This window comes from Esox lucius, chromosome 4 (genome assembly GCF_011004845.1).
Source record: "Esox lucius isolate fEsoLuc1 chromosome 4, fEsoLuc1.pri, whole genome shotgun sequence".
Taxonomy (NCBI): domain Eukaryota; kingdom Metazoa; phylum Chordata; class Actinopteri; order Esociformes; family Esocidae; genus Esox; species Esox lucius.
Genome location: NC_047572.1, coordinates 17,605,491 through 17,622,664, shown reverse-complemented (window position 1 = coordinate 17,622,664; position 17,174 = coordinate 17,605,491). Strand labels below are relative to the sequence as shown.

Below are 17,174 nucleotides of genomic sequence, written 5' to 3'. Positions count from 1 at the left end.
TCTGTAATTGCAAACAAAGGTTTCTGTACCAAATATTAAGTTATGCTTTTCTGGTGTATCAAATACTTATGTCATGCACAAAAATGCTAATTAATTACTTAAAAATCATACAATGTGATTTTCAGGATTTTTGTTTTAGATTCCGTCACTCACAGTTGAAGAGTACCTATGATAAAAATTACAGACTTCTACATGCTTTGTAAATGGGAAAACCTGCAAAATCGGCAGTGTATCAAATACTTGTTCTCCCCACTGCAAGTAAGGCCTTCCCTGAAAAAGATGTTGTCTGGATGGCAGCATATGTTGCTCCAAATCCTGTATGTATTGTTCCGCATTAATGGTGCTTTCAAAGTTGTGCAACCGGTTCCTTCCTTGGACCACTTTTGATAGGTACTGACCACAGCAGACCGGGAACACCCCACAAGGGCTGCAGCTTTGGAGATGCTCTGACCCAGTCGTATAGCCATCACAATTTGGCCCTTGTCAAAGTCACTCAGATCCTTATGCTTGCCCATTTTTCCTGCTTCAGGCACATCAACTTTGAGGACTGAATGATCACTTGCTGCCTAATATATCCATCCCACTGAAAGGTGCCTTGAAAACGAGATCATCCGTGTTATTCCTTTCACCTGTCAGTGGTCATAATGTTACGGCTGATTGGTGTATGTGGTTTCTTCTTGGCATGGTAGAGATTAAACTTGCATATGTGGATGCAGCGACGTACTGTGGTCACAGACAATGGTTTTCAGAAGTGTTCCTGAACCCATGCAGTGATTTCCACTATAGAATTGTGTCTGTTTTTAATGCAGTGCTGCCTGAGGGCCCGTAGATCACGGCCATCCACTATTGGTTTTCGGCCTTGTCCTTTGTGTAGAGATTTCTCTGGATTCTCTGAATCTTTTAATGATATTGTGTACCGTAGATGATGAGATCCCAAAACTCTTAAATTCTTATATTGTTACACTATTTACCTGCGCAGTCTTTCACAGAGTGGTGAACCCCTCCCCATCTTCACTTCTGACAGACTCATCCTCTCCGGGATGCTTTTTTTATATCCAAACATGTTACTGACCTGTTGCCAATTAACCTAATTAGTTGTGAGATAATTTTTGTAATCATTACACAACTTTTCCAGTCTTTTGTTGTCCCATTCCTAGCTTTTGAAAAGTGTTGCTGGCATCAAATTCAAAGTGGACATATATTTTTCAAGAAACAATGACATTTCTCAGTTTCAACATTTGATATCTTGTGTTTGTATTATTTTCTATTGAATACAGGGTTTAAATGATTTGCACATCATTGCATTCTGTTTTTTATATTTAACACAGCATCCCGACTTTTTGGTAAACTGGGTTGTATAATTATAATATAAACTCACCTAAAGGATTATTAGGAACACCATACTAATACTGTGTTTGACCCCCTTTCGCCTTCAGAACTGCCTTAATTCTACGTGGCATTGATTCAACAAGGTGCTGAAAGCATTCTTTAGAAATGTTGGCCAATATTGATAGGATAGCATCTTGCAGTTGATGGAGATTTGTGGGATGCATATCCAGGGCACGTAGCTCCCGTTCCACCACATCCCAAAGATGCTCTATTGGGTTGAGATCTGGTGAATGTGGGGGCCATTTCAGTACAGTGAACTCATTGTCATGTTTTAGGAACCAATTTGAAATCATTCAAGCTTTGTGACATGGTGCATTATCCTGCTGGAAGTAGCCATCAGAGGATGGGTACATGGTGGTCATAAAGGCATGGACATGGTCAGAAACAATGCTCAGGTAGGCCGTGGCATTTAAACGATGCCCAATTGGCACTAAGGGGCCTAAAGTGTGCCAAGAAAACATCCCCCACACCATTACACCACCACCACCAGCCTGCACAGTGGTAACAAGGCATGATGGATCCATGTTCTCATTCTGTTTGCGCCAAATTCTGACTCTACCATCTGAATGTCTCAACAGAAATCGAGACTCATCAGACCAGGCAACATTCTTTCAGTCTTCAACTATCCAATTTTGGTGAGCTTGTGCAAATTATAGCCTCTTTTTCCTATTTGTAGTGGAGATGAGTGGTACCCGGTGGGGTCTTCTTCTGTTGTAGCCAATCCGCCTTAAGGTTGTGCATGTTGTGGCTTCACAAATGCTTTGCTGCATACCTCGGTTGTAACGAGTGGTTATTTCAGTCCAAGTTGCTCTTCTATCAGCTTGAATCAGTCGGCCCATTCTCCTCTGACCTCTAGCATCAACAAGGCGTTTTCGCCCACAGGACTGCTGCATACTGGATGTTTTTCCCTTTTCACACCATTCTTTGTAAACCCTAGAAATGGTTGTGCGTGAAAATCCCAGTAACTGAGCAGATTGTGAAATACTCAGATCGGCTCGTCTGGCACCAACAACCATGCCACGCTCAAAATTGCTTAAATCACCTTTCTTTCCCATTCTGACATTCAGTTTGGAGTTCAGGAGATTGTCTTGACCAGGACCACACCCCTAAATGCATTGAAGCAACTGCCATGTGATTGGTTGATTAGATATTTGCATTTATGAGAAATTGAACAGGTGTTCTTAATAATCCTTTAGGTGAGTGTAATGCTTTTGTCTCAGTCAATACATTTGTTTCTGAATGAATAGCTGTCAGCACTGTAAGGCCACAGAGGAACTACTGCTCCTGCTTTAGGTGGAAGCTGTGCATCCATTTGTGTGTACCGTGGAGACCCTACCAGGGTGCAGTAAACGTAACCCTTCCTGGCGTCGGGTTTTGATGATGTTGGCTGCAGCGTTGTTACTAGTTTCTGCATGTTGCTGAGCAAGGCTGCACTCTGAGGGAGGTACAGTGTGTGTGTAAACACACTGCTCAGACGGGGGCTCCTGACAGTGGCTGACCTGGGGATGGATGCAGTATAGGGAGGACTGAAGGCTGCAGAAAAAGCCTGAGCCCCCCTGAGGACTCTCACCATTGATCTGTAGCTAGGATGAGAAGAACTAGTCGAGAAGGGAGAGAGGAAGAAGCAGACTAGCAGGATTGAAGAGGAGTAGAGGGAGAGAGGGATGGAGGGAGAGAGAGACAGGCAAGCATGCATAAGCAATCCTACCGTCATCTCTCAGCTCTTTTTCTGCCTGTACGTGCCTTTGTTCTTGTGTCTGAAGGTGGTTGTTTTAAGACCATTACTATCTCTCTCCATACTCTGTCTCTCTCTCGCACTCTCCCTCCACTGCAGAACTGTTCTTATGGAATTTCGGTTTGCTCACTCTCTCACACAGAGACATTAACACATAGACACTTTAAACTCACTGGATTTGTGGGTGTTTTTCGTATGCACCCTTTATTTACCCCACCACACCTCTCTGAGCCCTTTCCCTGCCCCACCTCTCTGAGCCCTCCCCCGCCCCACCTCTCTGAGCCCTCCCCCCACCACACCTCTCTGAGCCCTCCCCACCACACCTCTCTGAGCCCTCCCCCCACCACACCTCTCTGAGCCCTCCCCACCACACCCCTCTGAGCCCTCCCCCCACCACACCTCTCTGAGCCCTCCCCCCACCACACCTCTCTGAGCCCTCCCCCCACCACACCTCTCTGAGCCCTCCCCCCACCACACCTCTCTGAGCCCTCCCCACCACACCTCTCTGAACCCTCCACCCACCACACCTTTCTGAGCCCTCCCCCCACCACACCTCACTGAGCCCTCCCCACCACACCTCTCTGAACCCTCCACCTACCAAACCTCTCTGAGCCCTCCCCCCACCACACCTCTCTGAGCCCTCCCCCCACCACACCTCTCTGAGCCCTCCACCCACCACACCTCCCTGAGCCCTCCCCCCACCACACCTCCCTGAGCCCTCCCCCCACCACACCTCTCTGAGCCCTCCCCACCACACCTCTCTGAACCCTCCACCTACCACACCTTTCTGAGCCCTCCCCCCACCACACCTCACTGAGCCCTCCCCACCACACCTCTCTGAACCCTCCACCTACCAAACCTCTCTGAGCCCTTTCCCTGCCCCACCTCTCTGAGCCCTCCCCCGCCCCACCTCTCTGAGCCCTCCCCCCACCACACCTCTCTGAGCCCTCCCCACCACACCCCTCTGAGCCCTCCCCCCACCACACCTCTCTGAGCCCTCCCCCCACCACACCTCCCTGACCCCTCCCCACCACACCTCTCTGAGCCCTCCCCACCACACCTCTCTGAACCCTCCACCTACCACACCTTTCTGAGCCCTCCCCCCACCACACCTCACTGAGCCCTCCCCACCACACCTCTCTGAACCCTCCACCTACCAAACCTCTCTGAGCCCTCCCCCCACCACACCTCTCTGAGCCCTCCCCCCACCACACCTCTCTGAGCCCTCCCCCCACCACACCTCTCTGAGCTCTCCCCCCACCACACCTCTCTGAGCCCTCCACCTACCAAACCTCTCTGAGCCCTCCCCCCACCACACCTCTCTGAGCCCTCCCCCCACCACACCTCCCTGACCCCTCCCCACCACACCTCTCTGAGCCCTCCCCACCACACCTCTCTGAACCCTCCACCTACCACACCTTTCTGAGACCTCCCCCCACCACACCTCACTGAGCCCTCCCCACCAAACCTCACTGAGCCCTCACCATGACAACCCTCTGAATCCTCCCCCCACCACACCTCACAGATCCCTCCCTACCATACCTCACTGAGCATTCTTTCATACTATTGTCACTCCTCTCTCCTCACACTGTTGGCACTCCTCTCATCCTCTTGTCTCCCCTCTTTCCTCTCATACTATTGTCATCCCCCTCTCCTCTTATCCTCTCATCACACCCTTCTCCTTTTCTGTGAGTCAGACACTGCACTGAAACCCTCTGTTTGGGAAGAACACAGGTACATTCTCACATCAGAGAGAGCAAGTACTTTAGATTCCTACACGCCTTTTGCTGTTTAAATCCAATCTGAAGCTGGGCCAGAGGAAAGAGGACGCCAGGGAGGAACAAGAACATGTCACGAGTGGGAGGGGTGGAGTCGATATGCATTCTCAATCCTCATTGGCTGGATAGATTCCTTGCCTGCTTGCAAGGCTCAAGTTGATTGGCTGTGTCTTCAGTCTGTGCAAAATAGATACAGCTGTGTAGAAATGCCCTTTTCCTTGTCACTCCTTCTCCTGCTCTCCCTGGTATTCAGAACTGTCTGCCAAGGGCAGGGGACAGACTGCTGGTGTGGATCGCTGGTCTCAGACAAACAGCCTATGGCCATTCAAGGACACTGCTTTGCAGCACACATCGCAGCATGATACATGCCCAGTCGGTCAATTACTTTCGGCTCTACGAAGCTCATGGGATTTAAAAAGTGACGTATTTTCCTTTCTAGTTATTTTTCAGTTTCCTCCCCTGTTCCTTTTATCTCTTAATCAAGACATTCAGTAACTTGCCCTTTCCTGTGTATTTCTCCCTCAGCTCTGTCTGTTTGTTTCTTGTTCCATTATTTCTCCCTTTCTCTCCCCATGACTTCATCACCCATGCGCAGTTAGCCTGTCTTGGTTAACATTTGCTGCTCTCCGTTTTAAGTTAACAGTGTAGGTTGGATACTAACATAGTTCTTTTCTTCTTTCAGGGTGCCCACTTTCCTGACACCCTTTTCTGCCGTAGATGTTTTTATTTTTTTATTCTGTTTTTACTGTGAACCATCTGTCCACTAACTGGAATCGTCTGTCTCTTTCTGCAGTTGAAAGGCAGGTTTTTACGATAAGGGCGGACACATGAAGAGGTCCCTGACTGGGAAGATGACAACGGCGACGTGGGAAGGATAAAGGGACAAGACATCCCGGGAAAGAAGGACAGCGGAGTGGGAGGGATGCGAAACAAACTAAAATAAGAGGAGGACGTGGAATTCCAAAGTGCCTGAGAAGATTGAGTGGGCGTCTGGCGGCCCGGTCCGGTGTTGTCTGTGTCGTGGGTGTGTCTGGCTGACTGTCTGCGCAGGACAGGTCCCCGGCCATACTAGGTGAGACGAGAGCAGGGCACAGCGCTTTGTGTGTTGGTGTGTGTGTTTGGCCTTGAGTGAAGCTATATTTCACCCTGACAGCCAGCGACTCATCCGTCCCACTGCTGATCTGCAATCCGCCCACCACTCCCCAGCCGCCACCTCGGCTCATCAATACAACGACTGGTCGATAGGCTCCTGCTTTTTCCCTTTTCGTATTTCCAAACAGTTCGACCAGACGTTCTTACTGCTACAGACGCTGTTTCACGGTTCTGGATATCTGGGGTGATTCGGAGGTCTCGGTTAGAGAGGAAGCAGGTCATGAGAAAGGAGTGATCACAGCGAGCAAGACTGCGACTGACAGGCTGACGGACATACAAAGCGGAATCTGTCATTGGAGTACCTCTCTCTCTAGGACAGTGCCTGTCTGAACTACGTATCCCAGCATGCCAGAAAGAGGTGCCCCAATTTCCTCCCTTTCTATGAGACAGAGCTGGCCTCTGCTTACCGTCTAGCTCTGAGAAGTAATTTGCTCACCAGAGAATTTGTTACCTGCTTTTACCTGACAGAGACCCGCTACTCAAGATCACATAATCATAGACTCAGTCATTCTAAAGGACAAGTCTTTATTGAATTTATTTTTTTTTAAACTCTCACTTCCTGTAATCTTACCAAGGATTTTCCAAAACATTTTCATCTGCATCAGTTTTCTGTGTGGCTCTTGTGCACCAAGTCCACCCTGCACCCCCTTGCCCTTTCCTGTCCTGAAAGCTGTGATGGCGGTCAGTATGGGAAGCATGGCGATGGGTCGGGATACTAAGTGGCTGACCCTGGAGGTGTGTCGAGAGTTCCAGCGGGGTACGTGCTCCCGCTCCGATGCTGAGTGCAAGTTTGCTCACCCCGCTAGGAGCTGCCACGTGGAGAACGGCAGAGTCATCGCCTGCTTCGACTCACTCAAGGTAAAATGTAGCATCACGGACAATGCGCACGCACACACAGCCACACACTCACACACACACACACACACACACACGGCACTGTCTGATAATGGCAGAACTAGGATTGCAAAGCCACCGGTTTACCAAAGTGTTTGTCATTTTCTGTCTGTATTTATTGTAGTTGTGATCATTTGTACCTGAATAACTTAAAATGATATACCCTGTATACATCTATATAATACAGCTTTGTCAATATTGTCAGTGAGTTCTAGTAGTTGCATTATTATAGTAATTAATGAACTAATAGAGGTGGACATTGTGTGAAAAAACATGTATTGTATGTACAGTAGGTATTTTGTACTGAAACTATATTTAACAGCAATGATATTTGCTTGTTTTAAATTTAAATAATGCTTTACAACTTATTCTTTCTATTGAAATTAACTTAATTAAAGTGTCTGTAAACTTGACATTAAATGTTAGTAATTTTCACATGATATGTTAGATAAGCATCATCTTAACAACCCACCAAGATGTGAAACTCATTAACAGAAATAAGGAACAATATACTGCACTAGCTTTGAAATTGGCACAAACTACTTATATGTCAAATCAGGCTTTGCTGACCGGCAGGTCCTGTTGTAAAGGTGGTCAGTTCGGAAGACACTACAACTCAAAAACAATTTGGATCAGTCTAGTTAATCCATAGGCTACCTGGTGGAAATGTGGAAATCTGTCGGGTGAGAAATGGCTGCTGCACAGCAGGCTCCTTTCTCTAAAGTTTTTTTGCATGCTTGCCATGGCTCTCTACAAACTATCAATTTCTACTTGGCTCCTGTTTTGATCCCATCTAGAAAATCTAATGAATGGAAAGGGGCGTAAATGCTTTTAGCAGCATTTATCAAAGTTGCAATGCATGTTAATGATAACACATACGTTGCAATCAGGGGCGACTGGTCATTAGGGGCAATTGGTCATTACGGGCAGATGGGGCACAGCAGAAAGAACTGCAACAAAATTATTTTTATATCTCGAAGATTACTTCCTATAATTTATTTTCTATGAATATGGTATCTTCCTAAATTGCATGTTATTTGTGTTAGGATTTTATTTCATGTTCATTGGTCCCTGCCTTGCTGCTTCAGACTGCGTTCTGCCGATTCGAGTTCGCAGTAGTACGCCATAGGCTAAGCGTGAATGTGGGTCTAGCCCCTCTCTCACAATGCCATGTACATTGTACGTGTGAAAATATTAATACGCATGCTCAGAATGTCAGTGTGATCAATGTAGATCACACAAATTTGATGCCAAGTGGTGCTGACAGCCGGTAGCCCCACTACAGCGTCATTTCATATTTCAGACCTGATTGTCTGTTAATCTGGCGCCAACATTAGTTGGCGAGAAGAGCCAGGAGGGTAGATTGTCTTAGCTAGCTTGTTAGCTTCACAAACACCAGATAACTTGAGAAATTGAATAAAGTGGATTTCATACTCGAGCACTGGTTTGAAACCCTTTATTTGGAGGAGAAACTTGAAGTGAAGCGACTTGGTACCCATCAGCCACGGGATATTGTCATCATTCAAACTGCTGGTAAAAGTTATGGCGGGTTTAATGTGGAGTGGTTTTTGAAGAAAAAGTGGCTAATGGTTAGCATACAAAAGAAGGCACACTTCTGTTTTCCATGTCTGCTATTTGGTGGAGATGGTACTTGGTCGAGGACGGGTGACAAAGGTTTGAAACATCTTTCTGAGAGGATTGCAAAACATGAGAGCAGCGGGAGTCATCTGGACAATGCTGTGAAATTGGGCTTACTTATAAGGGTAAATGTCGTAGCCCAAGTTGACAGTGCATACATGCGCTCCATTGAGCAGCATAACAAACAAGTGGAGGAAAACAGGTACTTTCTCAATGGGATCATAACATGTATTAAACTGTGTGGAAAATGTGAAAACGCACTGCAGGGGCACGACGAGTCAGTGGACTCCCTGAATCCTGGAATATTCAGATGCATTTTTGAGACTGTGTGAGGGTGATTTGAGACCCCAGAGGCACTATGACGCCCATCTTCAAAGGGACATCTAGCACTGTACAAAATGAACAGTTAGACTGTATGTATGAAGTGTACAGGGAGGAGATAGCCAAGCAAGTGGACAAGACATCATTTGTTGCCATACAGGCAGATGAGACAAATGAGGTCTCAAGTGGTGGTTGTGTTGCGATACATGTTGCCTGACAATACAGTGATGTTTTTTGGAGTTTTTTGGAAGTCAAAGATAAAACTGGACTCGGCCTCTAATCGCATCAATGGTGTGCTGGAACGACTGAAGCTGGGAGAAAAGCTGATCACTCAGTCTTATGATGGTGAGGCTGTAATGAGTGGAAACGTCTGAGGGGTACAGACGCTAATGAGAGACATACCCACATGACCAGTTTGTTCACTGCTATGCTCACCAACTGAACCTGACCTTGCAGCAACTTTGTTCAAGGATGAGCATCCTGAAGGTGTTTTTTTCAGATTTAACTGCTTTTGCCACCATTTTCTCTGGCGTTCCAAAACGTGTTTTGCGGCACTTGCTGAGGCAACACAGAGACGCATTCCAAGGCCACCCGTTGTACGATGGAACTTTAAAAGTAAAACTGTCAATGCAGTTTGGGAAAACCGTGCTGCGCTGCTCCTGTGTATGGAGGACATAAAGTTGGAAGAACAAGTATTTGATACACTGCAGATTTTGCAGGTTTTCATACTTACAAAGCATTTAGAGGTCTGTAATTTTTATCATAGGTACACTTCAACTGTGAGAGACGGAATCTAAAACATAAATCCAGAAAATCAAATTGTATGATTTTTAAATAATTAATTTGCATTTTATTGCATGACATAAGTATTTGATCACCTACCAACCAGTAAGAATTCCGGCTCTCACAGACCTGTTAGTTTTTCTTTAAGAAGCCCTCCTGTTCTCCACTCATTACCTGTATTAACTGCACCTGTTTGAACTCGTTACCTGTATAAAAGACACCTGTCCACACACTCAGTCAAACAGACTCCAACCTCTCCACAATGGCCAAGACCAGAGAGCTGTGTAAGGACATCAGGGATAAAATTTTAGACCTGCACAAGGCTGCGATGGGCTACAGAACAATAGGCAAGCAGCCACAACTGTTGGCGCAATTATTAGAAAATGGAAGAAGTTCAAGATGACGGTCAATCTCCCTTGGTGACAACGACCCGAAACACAGCCAGGGCAACTAAGGAGTGTCTCCGTAATAAGTATCTCAAGGTCCGGGAGTGACCTAGTCAGTCTCCAGACCTGAACCCAATAGAAAATCTTTGGAGGCTGAAAGTCTGTATTGCCCAGCCACAGCTGAAACCTGAAGGATCTGGAGAAGGTCTGTATGGAGGAGTGGGCCAAAATCCCTGCTGCAGTGTGTGCAAACCTGGTCAAGAAATACAGGAAACGTATTATCACTATAATTGCAAACAAAGGTTTCTGTACCAAATGTTAAGATCATGCAATAACATGTCATGCAATAAAATGCAAATTAATTACTTAAAAATCATACAATGTTATTTTCAGGTTTTTTGTTTTAGATTCCGTCACTCACAGTTGAACCTATGATACCTATGATAAAAATTACAGACTTCTGCATGCTTTGTAAGTGGAAAAACCTGCAAAATCGGCAGTGTATCAAATACTTGTTCTCCCCACTGTACGCACACAACCAGAGTGGGATGAGGCCACCATAAGTGAGGCATACGGCCTGTCAAAAACTCAGCCGAGCCTTTCTGCAGCTGCTGGTGTTTTTTTTTCTTCCTTATGCCAGAAGTTGATGTTTTATACAACACTCTGCAAAAACAGAGCATGGATGCATCTGGGATTAGCAGTGCGCTCACCCGTTTCAAGCAGAATGTCCAGAATATGCGGAAGCAAACTGATGAATGGGCTGCCTCCATCACCATTGGAACAGATGAGCCAGGCCAACGAGTAACCAACACAGCACCGGTGATGGAGTCATGCGGCATAGTCATCTCCCAGGTGGAGCAGAGGTTTTCACAAAGTGACCAGCTGATCGCTGCCAAGCTGGTTGACAGCTCGCTCTTCCCAATTTGTCCTGTCATTCCCTACATCTGAGCTTGACTGTGTGGTGAAACTATGGCCTCTAGGAAACGAGGAAAAGTTGAAGTCTGAGCTGACCACTCTGTACCGCCTCACTGAGCTTCACACTGGTAAGACGGCCCTGTCTCTGTTACGATCCATCCATGAGAATAACCTAGGGGAGGCTTTTGCTGAGACCGTCACTCTGCTGAAAATTATCATAACAACACCTATGACGACATCCGAGTCAGAGAGGAACTTTTCCACCTTGAAGAGGGTGAAAACCTTCACTCGCAATACCATGGGACAGCCGCGACTCAACGCATTGGCCATGTTGTCCATCGAAAGCCAGCTGATTCAGCAGCTACATTACTTAATTCCCAAAGTAATTGAAAGGTTTGCCCAGAGGTAGAACTACCGTGCCACCTTTCTCTTCAAGTGAGCCCTCAGCCTTGGTGAGTGAAAGCATATTTCATCATCCTGCCTTTGTGGTGCTGGTCCGTGCATTGGTCATATTTTTGTGCTGGATCAATTGATATAGATGGTGACGAGTGTCCATGCTTATCTATTAAGGTTGTTGTCAAGATGTCTTTCCGCTTCGTTGTGGCCTTCAGTTGTGTTGAGCTCATTGCTATTTGGGCCTGTAGGCACATTGTTTTTGAGCTTGGTTGCATTCCTAATTTAGGTTTGTAAATGTGACAGTGGTCATTTTACCTGTGTGTGAGAGAGAAGGAGAGCTATTACACAAGAAGGTCACTCTCTCTCCTGTATGTGTACTACAACACCTGGTAGAAGCAAGCCGCTCTGTCGTTAAAAGTGTTTTGTGGAGCCACGCTGTTTGTTGATGTGTTAAATAAACACATCAGTAGCAAGAGGGAGTTTTTAGCTTTACTGGTATGTATCCTATATTTTGAAATGGTTTGTGGCCCACAAATTTTTTACATATAAAAACGCAACTGGTAGCATTTATTGTAACTATCAAAGTACTGAAATAACAGAGTTTTAGGAGGATTGCAAAACTAGATTAACTCTAATTATGGAATGCATTTCATATATATTTAAGTCAAACAGAGAGGGCCAGACGTAATTTCAAGCATCTCTGATTATTTGAAGTACAAAAATGGCCTGTAGACATCTTGTGTTATTAGATAGATTACAGAAAATCCTGTCACCAACAGAAAATTGGTCAGCCAATAGTTGAAAGTTATTTTGACCAATTAATTAGTCATTATTTGAAAATGTTCATTTCAACTATATGTACTGAGCTTGTGTGATTTGTACAAAGGGTACCGAATGAAAGATATCACTAATCAGTCAATAGGAATAATATGAGTAGTATTATTATATTAAAAGCAAGAGGTCAAGACAACAACACCTTAAACAGATTCTGCGTCACACTCCTGACGTCAACCTTGGTCACCCCTTAACACACAATAAAAAACAGATTTGTTTTAGACCTGCATTTCATTCCTGACGTCTAGTTTTATCTAGGGATTTCACATAATTTTTCTGTAGTCCAAATCTAGCAGAATCATATATGGCTTGTATGTAGTAGAGGTTTTAGGATCGGATGGAAAGAATGGCATTTCTGCGCTCTTCATCGCTTTTGGAGGGCAGTTCTTGTTTCAAACCTTTCTTCCTCATAAATATTCTAATATATGCGGTGCAATTTTAAATAGACTTACCTAGCATCAAAATGCTCCATGAAATCGCATAGCATATCATTGTTCTGTTAAATTATGATTTACATAAAAAAATTATCTGTATCACAATTGTGATCTCAAAAACCCACTGAGAATCAATGGCCTTGAGTGGTAGTCGTGCAGCCTCTACAATGAATACGTCTACCAATACTGGTGTGACTAGAGACCTCTGACCAATTCTCTCATATTACCGAATTACAAATGATTTTTATATTTTATTTTTTAAATCACTAGGTGACATCAGTTTTATGTTGGGAAATATTTGTAAAAGAAAACAAAAGATGAGATATGTTCCTTGCATAAATATTGAACCCATATGGCTGTGAAAGCTCAAAGTTTGAAAGGATGAAAATATTTGCCCTAACAATTACACAATTACCTTACCGTTGGCCTTCATCTGTGAACCTTTAAAGTTGCTGTCTGGATGAAAGCCCTTCTGGAGTTTGACAGAAAGCATGAGAGTGACTCCGCTGCGATATGGGAAAAGGTTTTTGGTCCAATGAGATCAAGATATAACTTTTTGGCCAAACCTCAAATTGCTATATGTTACACAAACCTTATACTGCCCTTGCTTCAAGACACATCATTCCTACAAGGGAGTATGGTGGTGCCACCATCATGCTGTGGGGATGCTTCTCATCAGCAGGGATTCTGCATTTCATTAAAAGTGAGGCAAATATGAAGCTATGGAGCAAAATACCCAGAAACCCTGCAAGAGAGACTGATCCGCTTTGCAAAAAAAAATTCAGCAGGGCTAAAACACCATTGGAGTGGCCCAAGAACAATAAAGTGAATGTCTTACAATGACCCAGTTAAAGGTTGATCTGATCTCAACCCCTCTGACAATTTGTGGCACTGTTTGAAAATTGTGGTCCACGAGTGTCCTCCAACTAACCTGAACAACCTGGACAAATCTGCCAAGAAGAATAGGCCAAACTCACTCAGACAGTAAGTGCAATGCTCGTACTTACCACAACATTGTTATTGCAATGTGGCTTTACCAAATATGAATGTGATGGTGTTGAATACTTATGCAAGCAACATATTCCTGGTTTTTTTCTTAGAAATATATCCTAACATAAAAATGACTTCTTTACAATTATTGATTTTTATTATATGAGTGTTTTCAAATAATATATCAACTGTAACATAGTGCCCATGTACCATTTGTAATTCAGTAATGTAAGAGAATTGTCAGGAATTGAAACACTTTTGCAAGGCATTGTATTTAATTTCAAATGCTTGACTATGTAAATCTTGGTTGATCAAGAGTCTAATGACCAAATAATCAGCCAGTCAATTAAAGGATCAAGAGTCTAATAACCAAAGAATCAGACAGTCAATTAAAGGGAGTTGTTTTTCTGTAAAGTTTACAGCAATATACTCTCCCTTTGCAACCCATCATAAATACTTTCTTAACTCTCGCTTTGTTTTCCCAGACAGACATAACACAGCCTATCTGTATTGTTTTGACATTCATTAACTAGGCTAATGGATTAGAAATAGTCTAATCTCTTGTGAAAATATACTCTGTGTATACTGTGAGAATCTGTTGGTACTGAATGTAATTTTTAGGATAGGAGTTGCAATTCGAAATAAGTAGTTCCAACAGATTATTAAGTTATTTAGAAAATTTCAATTTTGCAGGTGTTAGCATGTTTTGAGTTATGATTTAACCTATAACATGTACAGAGATGGAGTGAAGCTCCATGTTCCAGTTCCGCTCCTCATTCTGGTTTTGCTCCTTCTTGTATTTCTTGATTACTTGTCTCAATTTTGTAACATTTTACTGGGTTAACCAAGATTACTAACAGACAGTGGTTTTAACATTTTGCTTGATTGGATAGCAGATGTAGGCTGACTAACATGTGGGCTGACTAACAGCCCACATTATTGCTCTGTGAATACGGGGACTCGTCCTGAATGCTGTGTTTTAAGATGTGTCAAGAGCAGACGATTCCATCCGCCACACCCAGCTCCTGTGCCTTTCTGCTGTCTCTTTCTATGAATCAGTTTGTCCTCTGAGGCTGTTCTCCTTACTAGCTGTCCCTGGGCTCTCTTTCAATGACGTGGTCCTGCCACTCTGAACAAATCCACCGTGTCTGTGGCCCCACTCACCTCTACCATCAGACTGCAACAGCAGACATGCAGACAGACAGACGGAAACAACAGGCCGATGAACAGACACACACAGAACCAGAACGGCAGACAGGCAGATACACGGACATTAAACAGGCTTTTGCTATAGCAGGGCAGCTACATCACACGGACAGGCCGAGCAGTAGGACGACGACTGGTGAAAAGTGTGTGTGAATCTGGGCGCGTGCATGTTTGCAAACATGGTGTGTGTGTTGGTGCCTGTGCGTCTGAGAGTGTGAATATATATATGTCTGCGTGTTGTGTCTATGCGTCTGCTTGTTTGTGTGTTTGTCTGACTAGGGTCCCTGCCGGGAGACAGAGAGACGCACATAGACAACGGCCTCTCTGTCTGAGTGCAGTTGCTGTCTTCCAGTTTATTCAGTTAGAATTTATTATTCAGCCATTTCTTCTCGGTTATGTCCTCCACATCAGAGCACGAGAGAGAGATGGAGGGAGGGAGGGAGATCGGCCTAGCAACAGGGCCAGAGTGCCTCGCCATTGGACAGTTCAGTTTGATATCTGTGATTGAATGGCATGGCTGTTTTTAGCACCGAGCAAAAGCCTGCTTGATTGCGACATGCTGTTAGTATCCACATAGACCAAGTCATGTGTGAAAGGGGGCTCATTTTTGGCCTAGGCTTCAGGGTCACTAAGAAACGCGTGTGTGTTTGAGACGACTGAAGGTCAACATGGCTCTGGTTTTATCAGACGTCACAGCAGTGCCAGTGCATTCTCTCCCACAAACACACACCAACACGGTTTACACACACATGCCCACACAGACTACACACCTAGGACGCACAAATGCCTACACACCCACGTCACCGTCACACCCAGACACAGCTTTGTCCTCCTCAACTGTTGCTTTCCAGTCCTTGCTGTGGCTGTGTCAGTTTTACAATGGTGCAAGTCGACTGGCGTTGGTATACCGTTAAGAAAACGGAAATATGTTCCATTCAAGTCCATAGTTCACCCTCTCTCGTTCCCTGCTATCACCTCACCTCCCCTCTCATCGCAGATCATTTATGGATTTCTCTCCCTTTTGGCCTCCTCACTGTCCCCTCAATATCAACCCCCCCACCCCACCCCCCTCTTGCTGCTCTCCCATTATCTCAGTCTGTCTGACCAGGCTGACTGTCGACCTGTTGGGGGAAGGGAGACCATTTACCTTGTTAACCGGAGGCCTGCCTTTTGAATTGATGATCGTCGTGACAACCACATCTACGCGCCGTTTCAGACGCAGTTCCACCCGGTCGGGAGAAAGCCTTAATGCATTCAGGGATCAGAGCTCGTCTGGATGACGTAACTGTCTGGCACGCAGACGAGGAGGAGCGGGCGGGCGAGCTTGGATTTCACTGTCCTGAAAAGGATTGAGGGTCCCCATTACATAGCTGTATTTCTTTATTAGGTTGCTTAGCATATGTTTTGCTTTATTGCAGATACTGCGTGTTGTGTATATAAATAATGCCCCTTCTTCCACACTGCTTGCACAGCACACAGTACAAGGAGGGACCTCTCTTTTGCTTAGTGTGTTGCCATGGCTACGTATGAGGAGGAAATTCCTGACCTAGTATATTTTACTCGACATGACTTTTCAGTTTTTCTTCCTCTCTCCTTCCCAATCTGTTTCGGCCTCTATATCTTCACCAACATGCGAGCAGGCCCCAGTATTAACTGTAGACTGCGATGGAAATCCCTGGAGATATGAATGATTGGTGTTGGCCAGCCTGATACTGTTAGGCTAATGAGCTCCTCATTAACATCCCTACTAGGCTTGCATCCACTGAAGTTTGTTTGCATTGCTGTTGTAAATATACAAATAACACATCCAGTGCTGTACAAGGCTCAGTGAACCCCCCCCACACACACACACACACACAGGAGACACTGCGGTTCTCCTCGTCCTACCCTTCAGCTTGCGTCCTGCACACACACACACACAGCAACACTGCACCTCCTGGTCAGACGTCCTCCCTGTGTCCTCCTCTCAGTGACTCTATCCATCACCATCACATCTCTCTCTGTGAGAGGTGGCTTTCTAACGAGACCCTATCTCTTATGGCTGACTGTGCACTATTTCTCACCAGGACTACACAGGGAGCATGCTGCAATTCGGGACACGGTTTATAGAATGGCCATATGCCTGGTTACCAAGGCTACAGCCTTTCTTACTGGTTACCAAGGCTACAGCCTCTTTTGCTGGTTACCAAGGCTCTAGCCTCCCTACAGTTTTGTGTCCTGACGGTCCAACCGTACTATGGACAGTCCTAAGTTTAAGACTGTGTCCTGACTCCACGCGGTGTCACACCCAGGCCTAAGGCTGACAGAGGGGATGGGAAAGGGG

The 17,174-nt window shown here is 45.2% G+C and overlaps 1 protein-coding gene across 11 annotated transcripts in view; it reads left to right on the top strand.

Annotated features, from left to right (window-relative positions):
- The window catches only part of mbnl3 (muscleblind-like splicing regulator 3), a 38,000-nt gene that overhangs the window by 8,942 nt on the left and 11,884 nt on the right, over positions 1-17,174 (top strand). For all 11 annotated transcript variants that reach the window (XM_034291814.1, XM_010897710.5, XM_010897737.5 and 8 more), the window contains exon 2: positions 5,696-6,912. In XM_034291814.1, coding sequence (XP_034147705.1) covers positions 6,730-6,912 — 183 coding nt within the window. In that variant the 5' untranslated portion in view covers positions 5,696-6,729. The remainder of the gene's footprint in view (positions 1-5,695; positions 6,913-17,174) is intronic.